The sequence below is a fragment of the Chionomys nivalis genome, chromosome 7, assembly GCF_950005125.1.
Source record: "Chionomys nivalis chromosome 7, mChiNiv1.1, whole genome shotgun sequence".
NCBI classification, from domain to species: domain Eukaryota; kingdom Metazoa; phylum Chordata; class Mammalia; order Rodentia; family Cricetidae; genus Chionomys; species Chionomys nivalis.
In genome coordinates this window covers 13677434-13696078 of record NC_080092.1, presented here as the reverse complement: position 1 = coordinate 13696078, position 18645 = coordinate 13677434, and the positions used below count along the sequence as shown (strand labels likewise).

Here is an 18645-nt window from a genome sequence, read left to right as displayed (position 1 = left end):
GACCGTGGATATGGTCAGGCCTCAGCATAACCTCTCCTGCTCCCACACAGGAAAAAAGGTTCAGCCCCGCAAACATGGGAGGCCTCAGAGAGGATTGGCGACCACCCATACTTAGCACAGCTACCGGTGACCTGGGTGGCTGGGCGTGGCTACAGGCCCAAGCAGGAAGCGACAGCAGTGGGAGTGGCCAGGGAGAGCCCAGAGAAGCCTGGGAACACTCAAGAGGGCGGGGTGTTGAGGGGGGCTGCTAGGCAACCGGGTGCCACGCAACCACGGGAGTTTCTGTGCGTCACCTTGGCGGAAGTGACGCGACGTTGCCAGGCGGCTGTTGCTAGGCGCCGTGATGCGTGTCTTGCGTAGGACAACGTCAGCTGAGGCGGGAAGCGCGAGCTGTAGCGCCATGGCTGGCGGTAGCGGTGCGCGCCCGGCGTGTTGTCGTCTGGTCTCGCGTCCCGGGAGTCCCGGGTCCGAGGTTCCCCCTGCGTCACTGACTATTCGTCGCGCGGAAGCCCGTCCCGCGGGCGGAGACGAAGGGGCGCGGCGCGCTGCCCAAGACCGGTGCTCAGGCGGCGTTCCTTCTGCAGCCTGGCAGCACCCCTTTCTCAACGTTTTCAAACACTTCAGGGTGGATGAGTGGAAACGGTCCAGCAAAGAGGGAGATGTGGCCGTGGTGACGGTACGGGCCGGAGGCCTTCCTGCTCCTGAGAAATCTTCCGGTGGGCACTCTTGAGTATCCCCCATCTTTGCGCTGTTCACAGCTCCTCTCTCTTTGTAGGACAAGGTCCTGAAGAGCGCCGTGTATCGCATCCGTGGTTCGGTCTCTGCCAGCAACTACATCCAGCTGCCTAGAACCAGCACCCAGTCTCTGGGGCTGACTGGGCGGTACCTGTATGTGCTTTTCCGGCCCCTGCCTACCAAGCACTTTGTCATCCACCTGGACGTGTCCACCGAGGTGCTCAGTCTGGAAGGACGGCTGTGTGTTTGATGCAGCCTATTCCCTCGTAATCTCCATCTAATGACCTCACTCTGCCTCACAGGACGGCCAGGTCATCCGTGTGTCTTTCTCCAACCTCTTTAAGGAGTTCAAGTCCTCTGCCACATGGCTTCAGTTCCCCTTTGTCTTCGAGACTAAGACGCCCAGAAGAGGTAGTGACACCTGGTCCAGGAGGGACAGCTTGAAGGCTTAGAACGGGATGGTACAGTCCCGGTTGGGCTTGTATGTGGCCCTGAGGACGGCTGGGGTCTGGGGCTGAGAGGGTTACAACTATGGAAATGGGGAAACAAAACGATAGGTGTTGACCTTGCACCTGTTATACAGACCTGGCAGGGGTAGTGCCTCCTAATGCCCGCTGGACCTGCCTGCAGCTGGACCTGCGTGACATTCTGATGTTCTACCTGAGCCGGCACTATGGCCACCTTAAGAGCATCAGGCTATGTGCCAGCCTGCTAGTCAGAAACCTCTACACCACTGATGTGTGCTTTGACCCCGGTAAGGCCCACACTTCATGCCCAATCCTAGTCAGAAGGCTGGAACCCTCCCCTGGCAGATCAGAGCCACACACCAATGCCCCCAGTTCTAGAAAAAGCATTGGGGTGGGCTGGTGGCCCAACAGTATACTAGCAGATGCCTGGGTTTGCAACTTGTCTGGGATGGGAAGGGATAGGACAAACTCCCCTTGATCTAGAACAGCCCTGACCGTTGTAGCTGTCACCGTCACTGAGGCCCGGCGTGCAAAGTTGCCTGTCAACCCTGTGCCTCGAGAAATGGCCTTCCCAGTGCCCAAAGGGGAGAGCTGGCATGACCATTACATCCACGTTCGGTGAGCAGTTCTGAACCTCATGGTGAGGGGCTAGGTTGATCTTCAGTCCCCAGATACTGATTTTGCCTCTGCCTGTGTTTGCTACCCATGAGGTTTCCAAGCGATGGCTCAAAAGCGCCTTATGAGCAGGTTGAGAAGAGGCGTTCCCCTCCAGAGACAGGTAAGCTTGTGACATTACAGGGTGCATACGTTGGTGGGAACAGGGTCAGGGATCCTGAGAAGGGTTCAGTAGTGTGGAGACTATAGCTGGTGTGTGCCTGGGGCAGTCTGGAGGTAGGCACAGAGAAGGGCCTAGCCAATGGTCATCTGAGCTTCTAGAACCACTTTTTTTTTTTTTTTTTTTTTTTTTTGGTTTTTCGAGACAGGGTTTCTCTGTGGTTTTGGAGCCTGTCCTGGAACTAGCTCTTGTAGACCAGGCTGGTCTCGAACTCACAGAGATCCGCCTGCCTCTGCCTCCCAAGTGCTGGGATTAAAGGCGTGCGCCACCACCTAGAACCACTTTTAAAGTCTGTGCAAGTGGCATCTGATTCCCAGGCTTTCCATTTGGGAGGGGAGCTATAGGGTCTTTGGTAGACTGATGGCAGCGCTTGTGGTGTGGTGTCTATAGAATGGGTGAGGGAAGCCACCTTTTCCACCCTGTACCTTTGCTGACCTCTGGCTACTCCACTCAGACTCTTTATTCTGTTGTGGTCTTCCTAGGGCGTGTGTCACAGTGCCTGCCTCATCCAAAGGTCTTTGGCAAACCTTTACAGAGCAGTAGGTCCCCCATGGTCCAGATATCTAGTCCCATCTTGGTGAGTGCACTTGGGAAAGGGCTAGGGAGTGGTGCCCCTAGGGTGCTGATGGCACACGTTCTGCTACAGCCCTGCAAGGTCCCCTCAGTACCCAGACTCCTTCCAGATGTCAGCCTGACCTACAAACATCCAGAGGTCTCCAGTGTCGCTGCCTCCAGCATCCCTGGCGAACATCCTTCGTCCTGGGATGAGACCACTGATGCACACGCAGTGGGCGGTGGCAGACATGTGCTGGCCAACAAATCATATGGGGTGCCTATGGCTCTTGAGGACCTTGGCTCCTGTAAGGTGAGTGCCCAGCTGAAGGCTTTTGGGCATTAGTGAGATGAGGTGCTGGCCAGCCTGAGGCCCTGAGCTGTATTCACAGTGGATGGGCCTCTAATCCTTCCTGCATTGAGCAGCAGACCTTGTAGATGAATACAGAAGGGTTTGTTCTTGTTGCCAGCTCTAAGAGTCACCCCCGGATAGTCTGTCACGGCATAGGACATGACATTTATGGAGGCTTTACCACTGCAGCCAGAAGATGACTGCTAACAGGAGCCCCCCCCCCACCCCGTACCCAAGCTTTTCCTTTAGAGGTAGCACAGGTGGGGGCATTTGCAGGGCTGGAGTGTCTTCCTCAAATCTCATTTTTCATTTTCCTATTTCAGCTTTTCCTCCCAGACCCAGTCCTAAGGCTCAAGGGAGTCATCGGTTTTGGGGGTCACAGCACCCAATGGGTGAGGCTTTGAGGCAGTTTCCAGGCCAGTTCTCAGTGGGTGGCACGAGTGAGTTGTTGGAAAGAACAGATTTCTAGTCCTGTCTTGGGCACTTTCTTCCCTACGGTCCTTAAGAGGCCCTGCCCTGCCCACATCTGCCCATTCTTGTGTGGGCAAATGTGAGTCAGGTCATGGGTGCCCCTATTAACTTGGCAAGGTCTGACAGGCAGTGGCTGGGTCAAAGGGCTCCCAAGGACCCAATAGCTCTGGGTTACACCTTTTTTTTTTTAACTTTTTAAAGATTATTTTATGTGTATGAGTGTTTGGCCTGCATGTATATATGTGTCCCATGAATGTGCTGGTACCAGGGAAGTCAGAAGAGAGTATTAGATACCCTGGAACTGGAGTTATCTATAGTTGTGAGCTATCATGTGGGTGTTGGGAACTGAACCCTGACCCTCTGTAAAAGCAGCAAGTGCTTTACACTGCTGCCCCATAGTCTCCAGCCTCATAAAGATTTATTTTATGTGTGTGTGCCTGAACATACGTACGGTTACTGCATGTGTGCAGAAGCCCACAGAGATCAGAAAAGGACATCGGATCCCCTGAACAAGAGTTACAGGCAGTTGTAAGTCATTGGTGCTTGGAGTAGAACTTGAGTCCTCTGCAAGAGTAGTAAGCCCTCTTTGCTGCTGAGCTATCTCTCCAGCCCACTGCGTCTTTAGACCTTCTTGAATATGGGTCTCTGATCCAGACTGGAACTGTTGGAATTGGGTGTGGTGTGGAATACTGGCCTCCAGCACGTGCAGTGGGCTTCTAGGCAAAGCCTCGTTTAGAAAGGAGTAGTATTTCTCTCCTTCCTGCCCACCAAGGACCCTGGGCACTCAGCAGTCCTTTCTGGGCATGGTCTCTGAGTCTTTGGTCTTTTGCTACCAAGATCACCAGTCTCTTATGTTGAAGGGCCTTTAGTTGTCTCAACAAATGCCTGTAATGGGGGGACAGATGCCTAATGTGTGTGTGCCAGCCTTCCCTTCTAGTGATTTGTATGCTAGCCTTCCCTAATACGTGTGAAGTATGTGTGTGTCTTTGTGTGTGCATGTACCTCCCCTTCTAAACAGTGGAGAGGAACTTGACTGGGTTTCTGTGCGTGATTTTGGTTCTGTCCCTTATGTGGTAGGCCCTGTGGACCAAAGATGGCATGGCTGTTGTCTACCCCTGCCATGCAGTCATCATCGTCCTACAGGTTGATACCAGACAGCAGAGATTTTTCCTTGGCCACACAGACAAGGTACACGCCTCTTGGGCCTGGGTGGGGAGGTGAACTGTAGGCCATGTACTCTCCCTCTTTATTATCCTTCTCCAGGTCTCTGCCCTGGCCCTTGATGGGAATGATACACTGCTAGCCTCAGCCCAAGTGCAGCCTCCCAGCATGCTGCGACTCTGGGACTTCCAGACTGGAGGATGCCTGTCCCTCTTCCGCAGCCCACTGCACACCATCTGCTCCCTCAGGTGCAGTGGCCTTGGGGCAGGGCAGCAGTGGGAGTGGGGGTGCCCAGAAGCTGCTGACATCATCTTCCACATCTACAGCTTCTCTGGCAGTGGGGCGCTCCTCTGCGGTGTGGGCAAAGACAGACATGGAAGGACGGTAATATGTCAATACACCTTGTAGAGGAGGTGGGGCCCTATCACTTGGATAGTGAGCTCCATCCAGTATCTGGTTTCTAAAACTCTTGTCTTTGTTTCTGTTTATTAAAGTATTATTTATGCCTTGCTTTGAGGTGGAGCTAGAGAGATGACTCAGCGGTTAAGAGCACTGGCTGTTTTTCCGATCATCCCCCCACCCTTCACTTCCAAATACCAGCATGGAATCCCAGGGGGATGGGATGCCCTCTTCTGGCTTCTGTGGGCACTGCACATACATTGGTGCACAGACACATTTAGACAAACACTGATATACACAAAATAAAAATAATTATTTTTATTTTTTTATTTTTATTTTTTATTTTTTTGGTTTTTCGAGACAGGTTTCTCTGTAGCGTTGGAGCCTGTCCTGGAACTAGCTCTTGTAGACCAGGCTGGCCTTGAACTCACAGAGATCCACCTACTTCTGCCTCCCAAGTGCTGGGATTAAAGGTGTACGCCACCGCTGCCTGGCTAATAAAATATTTTTTTAAAAAGAATCGTGATGGGCTGGGTGTGGTGGCACATTCTTTTTGTCATCATTCCCCCCACCCCCCAGACAGGGTTTCTCTGTAACAGCAGCTCTGGCTGTCCTGGAACTTGTGCTGTAGACCTGACTGGCCTCGAACTCACATAGATCTTCCTACCTCTGCCTCTGAGTACTGGGTTTAAAGCCCTACCACTGGGGAGGCAGAGACAGGTGGGCATGTGTCTAGGCCAGTCTGGTCTACATAGTGAGCTCCAGGCCAGTCAAGGCGACACACTCCAAATCTGTATTTAAATGCTCAGTGCTGTCAGAGTTGCAGGCATTTAGTGCTCTGAAATGACCCAGTGTTTCAGTGTGAGCTACCTCTGGCTTTTTTCCCTTGAATGCTAGGAATTTAATCCAGGGCATCACCTGTTAGATAGTAGCCTTGCCACCGAGATCTATACCCGGCCTCAGTCAGGTTTTGTGTATATTTTCAGGCAGCTACAGCTGCACACTGCAGACTTGACATCTAGGGACAGATTCCTAAGTCGGGGGAAAGCCTTCGGCTGTTGAGGGGCTATGGCCTCAGCTAGTCCTTTCAGGGCAGGACCAAAGATCTCACAGGGCTTGGTGTCTACACCTGGAGTTCATTGTGGATTTATTGCAGGTGGTAGTGGCCTGGGGCACAGACCAGGTGGGCCTTGGTGGCGAGGTAGCGGTCCTTGCGAAGGTGCATACTGACTTTGATATTCAGACCTTCCGGATTGCCTTTTTCGATGAAACCAGGTGATGTGGCCAGGCAATAAGGTACCGAGGCAGGATCTGTTAGGCCTTGAGGCCCCCTGCTCCGCATTGCTTACCCCTCTGTGCCTACAGGATGGCCTCATGTGGTCGGGGCAGTGTACGGCTGTGGCGACTGCGGGGTGGTGCCCTACGCTCCTGTGCTGTGGACCTAGGCGAGTATTGTGCACTGGAACTCACTGACCTCGCCTTTGCACATGCCCTGGATGGCTCCTGGGCACCCTCAGGTGGCATACTGTGAGTCCCCGTCTTCGTCGTTATCCAGCCCACCCCATACCTTAAGTTCCCTGCCTCACCTCTTACCTTCCTTGGGCAGCTTTGTGTGTAGCCATAGCGGCCACATCCTGGAGATTGACCATCAGCGCATGACTGTGCAGCACATCCGCCGCTTGCTGCCCACACAGTCCCCTGGGGTTCCGCTCACTGAGAAGCAGAACTTCAGCTTGGGTAGGTGGGCACCCGTCCCTGGGGAAAGTGGCATCACATTGAGATGCTGATGCCTGCCCTTTCCAGGGTCCGGCATTGCCATCAGCAGCATCAGCGTCTCTCCTGCCACATGTGCTGTGGGCTCTGAGGATGGCTACCTGCGACTCTGGCCCCTAGACTTTTCCTCAGTGCTCCTAGAGGCTGGTGAGACCGCAGATATCTACTTATCCTGGCTTGGGGAGGGTGGGGGTCTCTGACTCTGGTTTTGATAACACTATTCCTGGTCTGGACAGTGAGTTGAGAGGTCAGGGCATTATCCTGAGCCTGACACCTATCAATACAGGAGTGGCTGCAGGCTGGTTTCACAGGGGCTTTGGGGGCAGTGGCTAGTGGGCAGGATACTCTGGTGACCTTGGCAGCCGTAGAACAAGTGGTTGGTGTCTTGGGGACCTCGGTGCCCACATAGTGTGGTGTGACATTTCCTGGAGTTAGTGCTGAAGCTTGCCGTGCCCCAGTCCTGCTGACCCACCCTTCCCACAGATCATGACGGCCCTGTGAGTTCAGTCTCCTTCAGTCCCGATGGCCTGCGTGTGCTGTCCACCACTACTTCAGGACACCTGGGCTTCCTTGATGTCCCCTCCCGGGAGTATACTGTGCTGGCACGCTCCCACATGGCCCCAGTGCTGGCGCTTTCTACAGAACAGAACCGGGGACAGATGGCCACTGTGTCCCTTGACCACACTGTCCGCATTTGGGACCTGACTACCCTCCAACAGGTGGGGAATAGCAAAAGGCAGGTAGGTCCAGATACCACACAAAAGGGCTGTGGGCGGGGTGGTGGTGGGGAGCACAGGGATTTGGTCCTTCCAGTCCGATGTCTGGAACTTGGTGCTAAAGTCACCTAGGGTACTCTTTTCTCTTGGGTTCTCTTGGCCCTTCCCCCCCTTCATGGTGGCCTCTTCCCTCCAGCTGTATGACTTCTCATCCTCTGAGGAAACCCCTTGTGCTGTTGCTTTCCACCCCACGCTGCCAAACTTCTTCTGTGGCTTCAGCAGTGGGGCTGTGCGCTCCTTCAGCTTGGAGAACTCTGGAGTCCTGGTAGAACACACGTGAGTGCCCCTGGGGAATCAGGGCTCACAGACATTAGCAGTGAATGTGGAAGCTGAGGAGATGTGCGGGATTCCAAGTGGGGAAGACCCTTTGCCGGAAAGCCGGTACCACCACGAACCCCATCTGAGCTCCCGGGACCAAGGTCAGTGAGTGTCCCATGTGTGGTGCAGGCGTCACCGAGGGGCCATCACCAGCCTGGTCATCACCCCTGACGGCAGATTCCTGTTCAGCTCCTGCTCTCAGGGCTCCCTGATCCAGTACAACTGTGCTGTCTCCCGATGCTGCGTCCTACGTGTGGCAGGTCAGGCTCCTAGCCACTCACTGGTTCCAAGGCACTGCAGAAACCTGTCTTAGTTTGCTTTCTATTGCTGTGATAAAGACCATGACCAAAAGCAGCTTGGGGAAGAGAGGGTTTATTTCATCTTACAGCTTACAATCCATCAGGACAGTTTAAGGTAGGAACTGAAGCAAACACCATGAAGGAGAGCCGCTTACTGCCTTGATCCCCATGGCTTGTTCGTCCTGCTTTCTTACACAACCCAGGACCACCTGCCCAAAAGTGGCACTGCCAAAATGGGCCCTCCCTTGATTAATCAGTCATTAATAAAGAAAATGTTCTGTCGGGTGTGGTAGTGCACACCTGTAATACCTGCACTCAGGAGGCAGAGGCAGCTGTGAGTTTGAGGCTAGCCTAGTCTACAAAGCAAGTTCCAGGACAGCCAGGGCTGCTACACAGAGATACTCTGTCTTGAAAAATTACAAAAAAAAAAAAGGGCTGGAGAGATGTCTCAGAGGTTAAGAGCACTAGCTGCTCTTCCAGGGCATACTTGCCTTGCAGGCAGAACACTGTGTAGATAATAAATACATCTTTAAAAAAAAGATCAATTACTATGATGTATCACATAAAAAGAAAAAACGTCCCCACAGAATTGCTTACAGGCAAATCTAATAGAGGCATTTTCTCAATTTCCTCTGCCCAGAAGACCCTTGCTGTGTCAGGTTTCCAGGAATATCTAACCAGAGCAGGGCCATTACCTCCACTCTTAGGGCCTAGGTTATGCCATGTGCTTCCTCACAAGCCAAGGGTCAGTAAGGGTCTGTGCCTACCCCGCTGTAGAAGGTGGGCAGCCTGGGCACCAGGAAAATGACTGGAAGAGACCTGTTAAAAGGGCATCTATGCCTCTGGTAAGTCATGTGATCGTGGCCTATGAGGACTGGCGAACTGAAGTGCGTGTTCTGTGGAAGCTGTAGAGGGCCAGTGCATGCTGCAGGGGAGACGGGATTAACTGTCTACTGTCACCTGCTGACCCACCGCCCTGTGCTGCTACAGCCAACATGCTATGTCAGGATGGCCGCCCCAACCCCAATATCCTGGCAGTCAGTGGAGACAGCTGCCGGCTGGCCTTTGTGGGCCCCTCTAAGTGCATGGTGACAGTCATGGAGTCAGCCTCCCTGGACAAGGTGAGTGTGGGACCTCCTGGGTCAGGGGTTCTACCCGGCTAGATAGAAAGCAGTCCAGGAGTAGGTAAGAGGCTGCAGCTACTCAGGAGCAGGCCCAGGCCTACCTACTATGCTAAGGGGGTTCTGGGCTCACCCTGCTCTCTGAAAGGTCAGCTTCCTATGTGGGGGGTTATGTCTGGGTGCCCAGGTGGGTGCTCCTGAAGCCACTTCCTCCCAAGTTCTGGGTGGTGCAAGTGTCTCTTGCCCCCAGCTACTACACGTTGATATCAGCACCCTCAACCTGGCCAGCAACCACCTGGACTGGGCTGTGGCCGTCTGCTTCAGCCCTGGGGACTCAGGCCATCTGCTGGTGTCCACATCCTCTAACAAGGTTGTGGTACTGGATGCTGTGTCCGGACACACTATCCGGAAGGTGAGTCATGGGACTACGGGCAGCTGGCCTGCTGATCCTTCCCTGTTCCTGCAGCCTTGCCCCCAGTGCCCACTGGGCCACCACAAAGGGGCGTCTTAGAGAATGCTTCCTCTAGTTTTCCAGCGTCCGCTCCAGAGCCTGCTCCTCCCTGGCTCTTAGTGAGGATGCTCGTTTGCTGCTGGCAGCCACTGGCCGGACCATTACAGTGTGGGATTATCCAACACAGGCGAACCCCAGCTGCCAGGTATGTGCTGAGGGCTCCCCATAGGTGACTGAGGAGACTCCTGGAGGACCAAGTGAGGGAAGGCAGGAGCTAGAAGGAGGGCGGGTGGTGTGCAGAACCCTCTGCCCACTGAGGCCAAACGCTACACGGGGATACCTAGATACTGGGAGTTCAGAATCCTAGACATGCTCTGGGTCCCTGTGTGTGCTGCTTGCTGTCCCTAGGTTTACATTGGCCACTCAGAGCCTGTGCGTGTTGTAGCCTTCACCCCTGATCAGCAGCAGGTCCTCAGCGTGGGGGATGCCATCTTCCTCTGGGATGTCCTGGCCACCCCTGAGAGGCAAGTGTCTGCCCTTCAACATGTCTGTGTGTATGTTGTTGGTTGTGTTTTACTCCTTTACTCTTTGGTCTTTTCGGGGGGGGGGGGCTGCCACCATCTCCCAAGTAAATCACACATGGGGGTGTATTCTTTTTTTTTTTTTTTTTTTTTTTTTATTTTCGAGTCAGGGTTTCTCTTTTGGTTCCTGTCCTGGAACTAGCTCTTGTAGACCAGGCTGGCCTCGAACTCACAGAGATCCGCCTGCCTCTGCCTCCCGAGTGCTGGGATTAAAGGCGTGCGCCACCACCGCCCGGCTGGGGGTGTATTCTTAATTATTATAAATGCCAGGCCTTAGCTTGGCTTGTTTCTAGCCAACTTTTCTTTTCTTTTCTTTTCTTTTCTTTTTTTGGTTTTTCGAGACAGGGTTTCTCTGTGGTTTTGGAGCCTGTCCTGGAACTAGCTCTGTAGACCAGGCTGGTCTCAAACTCACAGAGATCCGCCTGCCTCTGCCTCCCGAGTGCTGGGATTAAAGGCGTGCGCCACCACCGCCCGGCTAGCCAATTTTTCTTATCTTAAATTATTCTGTCTATCTTTTGCCATTGGGCTTTTCTTGCTTGTGTGCATCTTACTTTCACTTTTACTCCATGGCTGGGTGGCTGGGTCCTCCTCTCCTTCTCTTGCTCCTTCTTCCTTTTTTTTTTTTGGTTTTTGTTTTGTTTCAAGACAGAATTTCTCTGTAGCTTTGGAGCCTATCTGGAACTCAAACTCACAGAGCTCCGCCTGTCTCTGCTCCCTGAGTGCTGGGATTAAAGGCATGTGTCTCCACTGCACTTCTTTCTTTTTCTTCCTTATTTCTCCTATTTATTCTCTCTGCCTACCAGTCCCACTATCCTTTCTCCTGCCTCGCTATTGGCCGTTCAGCTCTTTATTAGACCACCAGGTGTTTTAGACAGGCAAAGTATCTCAACTTCACAGACTTAAACAAATGTAACATAAAAGAATGCAACACACCTTTGCATCATTAAACAAATGTTCCACAGCATAAACAAATGTAACACATCTTAAAATAATATTCCACAACATGCATGGGCCTTTTGCTGGCTGCCTCCTGACACCTTTTCTTGTTCTCAGTGACCAAAGTGAACCTGGGGTACCTGCAGTCCATGAGGCTGGTGAGTGACCCAGGCTTAGCTGGCAGAGGAGGGTATAGCCCTAGTAGTTGGTTGGAGCTGACACAGGTTGGGCAGATGGCACCATCTCCTCTCCTATGCCTGATATGTCTGTCATCACCACAGAGACTGTCTTCCTAATAGACAGATCTGATATGCCCAACCCTGATATGGTCTCTCTATCTCTAGGCTCCAGTGTAGGACAGCTGGAGGACCTGGCATCTGGGGCCAGTGGACTCCCTCGGCAGCAAGTGCCCATACCATCTCAGGCATCACCACCCCCACTGAGTATCCATGACAGACCCCTTGAAGGCAGCGCTGGTAAGGGCTGGAGTCCTAAGCAGGTCTGGGTTACCTGGACTCAATGTGTTCCTTGGTGCTGATTCTGGGGTGGTGTCAGGCCAGGTAGCTGTTTCCCTCATCTTCTTTCTTTCAAGACAGGCTCTTAGCATTTAGCTCTGTAGACCAGGCTGGTCTTGAACTCACCAGGATCTGCTTGTCAGGATTAAAGGCATGCACCACCATATCTGGCTCTGTTTCCCTCTTTTTGTTGGTCCTAACCCTAGGTACCTTTTCCACATCGGATGAGGAAGGGCTCTGTGAGGAGAACCATGATGTTTCTGAGGCATTCCTCCAAGCCCAGGCACCGACCCCACCTGTGCTCGTAGAGAGAGAAGCCAGTGGAGCTGGGGATGGTCCTCGGGAGACTGCAAAGGGTTCTTGGGCATCAGCTGTAGTTCATCCTAGCCAGACAAGTAAGCACGTGGCCACAAGCAGGAATTGAGGCCTCAGTCAGGGCAGTTTGGGGGTTTGTAGTAATTTTACCTTAAAGATGAGTTGAGGTCACCTCCAGGACCCTGGGAATCCTGGTATACCTGCAGTGGGTGAAACACAGCTGTCAGCCTAGCAGGGTTGGGGGTTTGTGTCTGGGGAGGGGTCTCAGCTGGTAGTAGTTCAGTGCCCTTTGCTCTCCTTCTCCTGTCAGATGAATGGAGCCTCCGGAGAGTAAAGACTGGGCTCCCAACCCGTCCAGATTCCTACAGGCACTTCACAGCTCGATATAAGGCCTCTACACGGGTCAAGGTCGGCGGCACACCATGCTGCCACTCTCGGGGTTTCTGAGTATTCCTCTGGTGACCGTGGGCCCTCTCAGTCTTCCCCAGAGTCTCTTTTAGGTCTTCTTCCCAGAGGGTAGCTTTCATGCCATGCACCCACACACCCACCATTCTGTGGTCCACATGTATATACTGCTGGCGCTCTGCTGAGCCACCTCTGTCTCTCCAGTGCTGCCCCTCCCGGGCTGCTCCACACCCCAGGATCAAGTCCTGGTTCCTATGGCTCCCATGTGTCCCACCTATCTCTGTATTGATACCCATGGGTCCCTTACCTGACCACTCTGTCTATATGTCTCCAGTCAGCTTACCCATGTAGTTTTGGGGCCAGCTGTGCTGATTATCAGCTTTCTGGGTCTGCTTCCTTGTAGAGTGTCTCCTTCCCTCCCATTGGCAGAGAGCAGCTGCGACTGAAGACCGTTGTGGGCTACAATGGGAACGGGCGGGCCAACATGGTCTGGAGGCCCAATACAGGTAGGGCTAGAGTGCGCAGTCTCATCCTCTAGGGCGGGTCCTCCATAGCAAATGAACGCGAGATGCACTTCTAGAGTGCAGGGCACTGGCACATGCCCTTGTGATGCCAAGGCCCCGTGAGGTCTGACTATCAGCAGTGACAGGAACCTTGGCATTTTTCTTGCCTACAGGCTTCTTTGCCTACACATGTGGTCGACTGGTGGTGGTGGAGGACCTGCATTCTGGCACCCAGCAACACTGGCTTGGCCACCCCCAAGAGATCTCCACTCTGGCACTCAACCAGGATGGCCAGGTGCGTGTCCGTGGGCACAGTGCACAGCGGAGCTTAGTTCTAGCTCAGCATGAAGGGCACTGTCCTTGCTTCTCCTCCACTCAGCAAGGGCAGGCATACGTAACGATTTCCTCCCTGACCACCTACCCTCCTGCTTGCAGGTCTTGGCCTCTGCCTCCTGCTGTGGCGGCACAGCTGCCCGCTGCCAGATCCGCATTTGGGATGTCCCCAAGGGCATCTGTCAGCACCTCCTTTCCCACCATAACACAGCTGTGCAGGCTCTGACCTTCTCCCCTGATGATGAGTTCCTTGTGACCCTGGGTAGGTGGGTTTGGGGAAGCGGAGAAAGGGCAGCCTTCCGAGGATCTCTGGTGGCCGGACTGCGCCTGATGTCCCTGTTTTGTGTCCCCAGGGGACTATGCTGACCTCACCCTTGCCCTGTGGAGCATGGCTACCTATGAACTCCTGTCATCCACTCGCTTCCCAGAGCCTGTGCATGGTGTAGCCTTCAACCCCTGGGATGCCAATGAACTCATCTGTGTGGGCACAAGTGCCATTACCTTCTGGCTCCTGCAGCACCATGGGACAGATACCAGCTTCCAGGTACCGGACTGCTGGCTGAGGTGTTTCTTTTCTTTGCTTGTTATTCTAATTTTATTTTATATTCATTGGTGTTTCACCTGCATGTATGTCTGTGTGAGGGTGTTAGATCCCCTGGAACTGGAATTACAGACATTTGTAAGCTGCCATGTGTTTGCTGGGAATTGAACCTGGGGCCTCTGGAAGAGGAACAGCTAGTGCTGTTAACTGCTGAGCCATCTCTTCAGCCCTGAGGTGTTTAATGGGCTACTTCAGAGAATGGAGTCTGGTTGCCTCAGGGCATCACTGACCCATAGCCACACTTGTGCTCTGTCAGGTCCACCGGGAACCAGTCCCTGAGGAATTGGGGGCATCCGAGTTGACCTCACTCTGCTACGGGGCCAGCCCCCTGCTCTACTGTGGCTCCAGCTCTGGCCAGGTCTGTGTCTGGGACACTGGCACTGGCCGCTGCTTCCTGGCCTGGGAGGCTGATGAAGGCGAGATTGGTGGGTGCCCAACAACCTCTATGACCCCCAAACGTACTAGCTGTCACAACCTGGGGGGTGGGTCTCTCATGCCCACCCTGTCTTCTAGGAGTGCTGCTGTGCTCGGGTTCGAGACTGGTCAGTGGCAGCAACACAAGAAGGCTGCGTCTTTGGGCTGTGGGCGTTGTGCCAGAGCTGAGGCTCAAGGGTTCAGGTGCCAGGTGAGCTGCCATGGGCTCTATTCCCTTGGGTTTTGGCTGCAAAATTTCAAGTCCTTGTTGGCTCCTGCAAGCCACACCCATTCTGTAACACAGCTCTCACATGAAGGCTGCCCTATATACCTGTCCTCAGCTGGGTCCCTCCTTGAGAATGCACTCAGGCATAGCATGGGCCTTTCAGGCTGCAGACCAAGGAGAGATGGGCTTGAAGTGCCTGCGCTCTGTAGGGTCCTGGTTCCTTTACCCATGAGAACATAGCACCAGATGACTGCTGGTTCCTCATCACCTGGTGTACTGGCTGGCTCGTGTCTCCAGCCTCAAGACTCCTTTCCCCTACCCTTTTAGATCCAGTTCTGTGTTCATGGAGCGTGAGCTGACCCTGGATGGGGCTGTTGTGAGTGCCAGCTTTGACAGTGGCATGGACATGGGTGTAGTGGGCACCACAGCTGGCACACTCTGGTACATCAGCTGGACAGAGGGCACTAGCACCCGCCTCATCAGTGGCCACAGGAGCAAGGTGAGCCTGCTGGGCTGTTAAGGAAGACAGGATTTCCACCACCCCAGGCAGGACAGGCTGGGGCAGCAAGCCCATTTCCTATCCTCTTCCTACGCTCTAATCATCCTGTCCTCAGCTGCTAGTGTTCTTAGGGAGACTCAAGTGGACCCTCTTGAGTTCAGGCATTGTTTATATCTGCTATGGGCCTGACTGACTCTGCAGTGTTCTAGATCCTTGCTAGTGTTTCTATATTTTACTTGTAACTTGTTGAAGAGCCCGCATCACCTGCTTAGCACTTCCCAGAGGCTGCCTCTGCTGACATCATCAGAGTTCTACTGTGGAGTTCAGGTGGCAGGAGGACCCAGGAAGTTCTGGTTGAATCTGCTCAGATCCAGTTGGAACTGGTCTGGGTGTTTCAGGTGTGGCCAGGCCAGTCAATTGATGGGAGTATCTGGATTTATTCATGCCTGACAGTCATGTGATAGATCCTGCATGTGGCCTGTATCGGGCTTCCTCCACTGTCCATCAGAATTCCAGGTTCATGCAGGCTGTGTGTCAGTGCGACCATCCTTTCTATGGCCAGTCTCCTCTTGTTCAAATAGCCAACATGCTCTCCCTCCTTCAGAAGTTTGGATCACAGCCCTTGAGCTGTGCTGGCAGTCCTAACTGCCATGATATGAGCCTCACTAGCCCACTGTTGGATCAGCTGATGGAGCTGGAGATGGGGCCCAGGACCCCTGAGCAACCCCTAACCTTGAATTTTCTCCAGGTGATGCATCAGTTTACACTGAATTCCATTGGTTCGTGGTGTCTGTGCCACCTTCCTCCAAAAACCCTGATTCTTAGTGGTGCCCACAAAATACACACCTGTTTTCTCATCAAGACAGTCAACAGCCTGACGGGGAAAAAAGCCACAAAGCCACGCATGTCACAAGCACTGGAGACAGCCAAGTGTTTTGTGCTTTTGCTTTTAGTTTGTAGCCTGTTGGAGACACGTGGTCACATTATATATTTTAGGTTCTTTTTTTTTTTTTTTTGGATTTTTTTCGAGACAGGGTTTCTCTGTAGCTTTTGGTTCCTGTCCTGGAACTAGCTCTTGTAGACCAGGCTGGCCTCGAACTAACAGAGATCCGCCTGCCTCTCCCTCCCAAGTGCTGGGATTAAAGGCGTGCGCCACCACCGCCCGGCTTATATTTTAGGTTCTGACAATGTTTCCCACCTACTGATGGAGTCATCCCCAGGTCTAGGGAAGTAGCATGTACATTCACATGGAGATGGTTGGGCCAAGTAGGCTTGGGCAGGAGACAGATGTTCCTGTGTGGCAGCCTGGTCCTGGAGACCAGGGTAGGAAAGGCCCAGCTAGGCATCCCCTCAGCCATACTGGGCTCCGACAGGTGAACGAGGTGGTCTTCAGCCCCAGCGAGTCTCACTGTGCCACCTGTGGCGAGGATGGCAGCGTGAGGGTATGGTCTTTGGCCAGCATGGAGTTGGTGATCCAGTTCCAAGTGCTGAACCAGGTAGGTTGGGAGTTGTGAGTGCGGATGGGATTTAGTGTATGCTCAAAGTAGAGCCCAGGTCATATGCTGCGCTCCCATGCACTGAAGCCAGTGCTGTCACCTCCCTGGGACACCAGAGCTGCCTCTGCCTTGCGTGGACCCCTCCATCCTGTGGACTCCCAGAGCAGCAGCAGGTGGTGGCAGGCTACAGTGATGGCACACTTCGAGTCTTCAGCATCTCTCGCACTGCAATGGAGCTCAAGATGCATCCCCACCGGACTGCTCTGACAGCCATAGCCTTCTCCGCTGATGGTGAGGAGATGGGGCCAGAGTGACGTGTCAACCTCATCTCACCCACATCACACTTCAGCGCATGGGCTAGGCTCACAGGGTGGCAACCTAATCTCCATCTGGCACAGGTCAGACCATCCTATCTGGAGACAAGGATGGACTTGTGGCTATAAGCCGCCCCTGCACAGGAATGACCTTCCGTGTACTCAGTGACCACCGGGGTGCTCCAATCTCTGCTATCCAGAGCACAAGCAAAGAGGTAAGGCAACCTCAGGTGATGATGGGAAGAGGTTTGGGGTGCTTTGGGCAGTCGGCAGGTTCTCATATCCCTCATTTCTCCCAGTATGGAGACCTAGGGGTAGAGGGTGCTGACCTGTGGCTGGCTGCAAGCGGGGACCAGCGGGTCAGCATCTGGGCCTCTGACTGGCTCCAGGACCGCTGTGAGCTCCTGGAGTGGTTGAGCTTTCCTGCACCTGCCACCTCAGAGGTAAGAGCTCCCGGGGCATATGGGTAGGGATTACGACCTGCACAGTTCAACACAACACACTATTTCTCACAGACTTTAGGCCTCCTGCCCCCCTCTCTTGCTGCCTTCTGCCCTTGGGATAGGGCGATACTGGTGTGCGTGGGCCTTGGTGCACATGAAGAGGTGGTCTTTTACAGCCTCCGCCAAAAGCAGGTTTGTGAGTTATGATAGAATTGCTGCCTTGTGGATGGGCATCCAGGGCTGTGCATGCACGGTCATAAAGTCATGGAGTCTGGGCTGTGTCCCTAGCAGGAGTCCCCAGTGTCATGCCGTCTGCTGTCTTCCTACAGGTAGTGCAGAAGACACCACTGCCCTTCTTTGCCATGTCCTTGAGCCTGTCCGCAGGGGCCCAGCTCATGGTGGTTGGCTTTGCTGGTGAGTGCTGGTAGATACACTTGTGCTGTTTTGGGGAATGGCAAACTGGCTCTCCTGCTCTTCACCTCTGTGCCTTGGGGCTCCCTCTCTATGAAGAGTGTGGAGACATAACCCCAAAGAGGGCCTAAGCTCAAGGCAAGGTGCAAGTTACCAACTGCAGCACCTGCGCTGAGGCCAATGGGACAGCTTTGACGGCCTTCGGCTATAGCAGGTTTGGTGATATAGATATTGATCATGGTCGGGATTCCACTCAGCAAGATCCCCTGGTGCAGGCGGGGCACAAGAAGATTGGGCATCCCTCTGAATGCTGCCTGGCCCTCTCATCCTGTCATCTGTCCACAGAATGCATGCTGAGGCTTCTAGACTGTGTGTCAGGGACTGCCCAGGACTTTGAAGGCCATGATGACTCAGTACACCTGTGTAGGTTCACCCCGTCTGGCAGACTGCTCTTCACAGCTGCACACAGTGAGATCCTGGTGTGGGAAGTCACCAGCCCTGAACTCTTGCTAGGAACATAGGCAGAAAAGCCAGGCTGTGGATTGCTGCATGCTGAACCAGGATGGCTGGACAGACTTCAGAACTACACTGTTTTGAATGTGGGTGATCTGAAAAGATTTAAGGAGGCTTAGAATGTGTGAGGACATGCATTTGATCCCCAGAACCATTTCAGAACACACAAAAGACAGCATACTGGGAAGGTTTTTCACACGACGGTTGTTTTATTGTTTTTATTTTGTACAGTTTAAATAAATAAAAACTGGCATTTGTTATATTGATACATTGTTTTATTATTGCCCCATAAATTGCATCTCTGCATCACTTCTGTCCTGAACTCAGCCTTTGCCCCTACGCCCAGCCCTGTCCTTTGTCCAGCCTTGCTAGCCACTGGCCCTGAGAAGCTTATTGGGTCCAAGGCAAGTGGCTACACCACCTGCAGTGC

At 53.5% G+C, this 18645-nt stretch overlaps 1 protein-coding gene across 2 annotated transcripts; it reads left to right on the top strand.

Moving 5' to 3' along the window:
• Window positions 1-400: 400 nt before the first annotated feature.
• Window positions 401-18455, top strand: Wdr90 (WD repeat domain 90). 2 transcript variants are annotated; one of them, XM_057773864.1, is made up of 41 exons: window positions 401-676; window positions 776-952; window positions 1038-1146; window positions 1319-1489; window positions 1706-1820; window positions 1913-1980; window positions 2520-2614; window positions 2684-2902; window positions 3265-3333; window positions 4490-4600; window positions 4676-4821; window positions 4900-4957; window positions 6129-6247; window positions 6338-6499; window positions 6579-6709; window positions 6776-6892; window positions 7229-7464; window positions 7658-7797; window positions 7969-8099; window positions 9129-9259; window positions 9510-9671; window positions 9787-9915; window positions 10119-10234; window positions 11345-11385; window positions 11572-11703; window positions 11949-12137; window positions 12368-12465; window positions 12866-12968; window positions 13139-13260; window positions 13401-13560; window positions 13652-13842; window positions 14156-14324; window positions 14413-14524; window positions 14867-15038; window positions 16412-16534; window positions 16651-16825; window positions 16933-17063; window positions 17148-17291; window positions 17364-17483; window positions 17621-17705; window positions 18130-18455. In XM_057773864.1, the coding sequence occupies exons 1-41, from the start codon at window positions 401-403 to the stop codon at window positions 18213-18215; spliced, it is 5541 nt and encodes a 1846-aa protein (XP_057629847.1). In that variant the 3' UTR covers window positions 18216-18455. The 2 variants fall into 2 exon arrangements, with proteins under 2 accessions (XP_057629847.1, XP_057629846.1); XM_057773863.1 differs by having other exon boundaries at window positions 18048-18455.
• The last annotated feature ends 190 nt before the right edge of the window (window positions 18456-18645 follow it).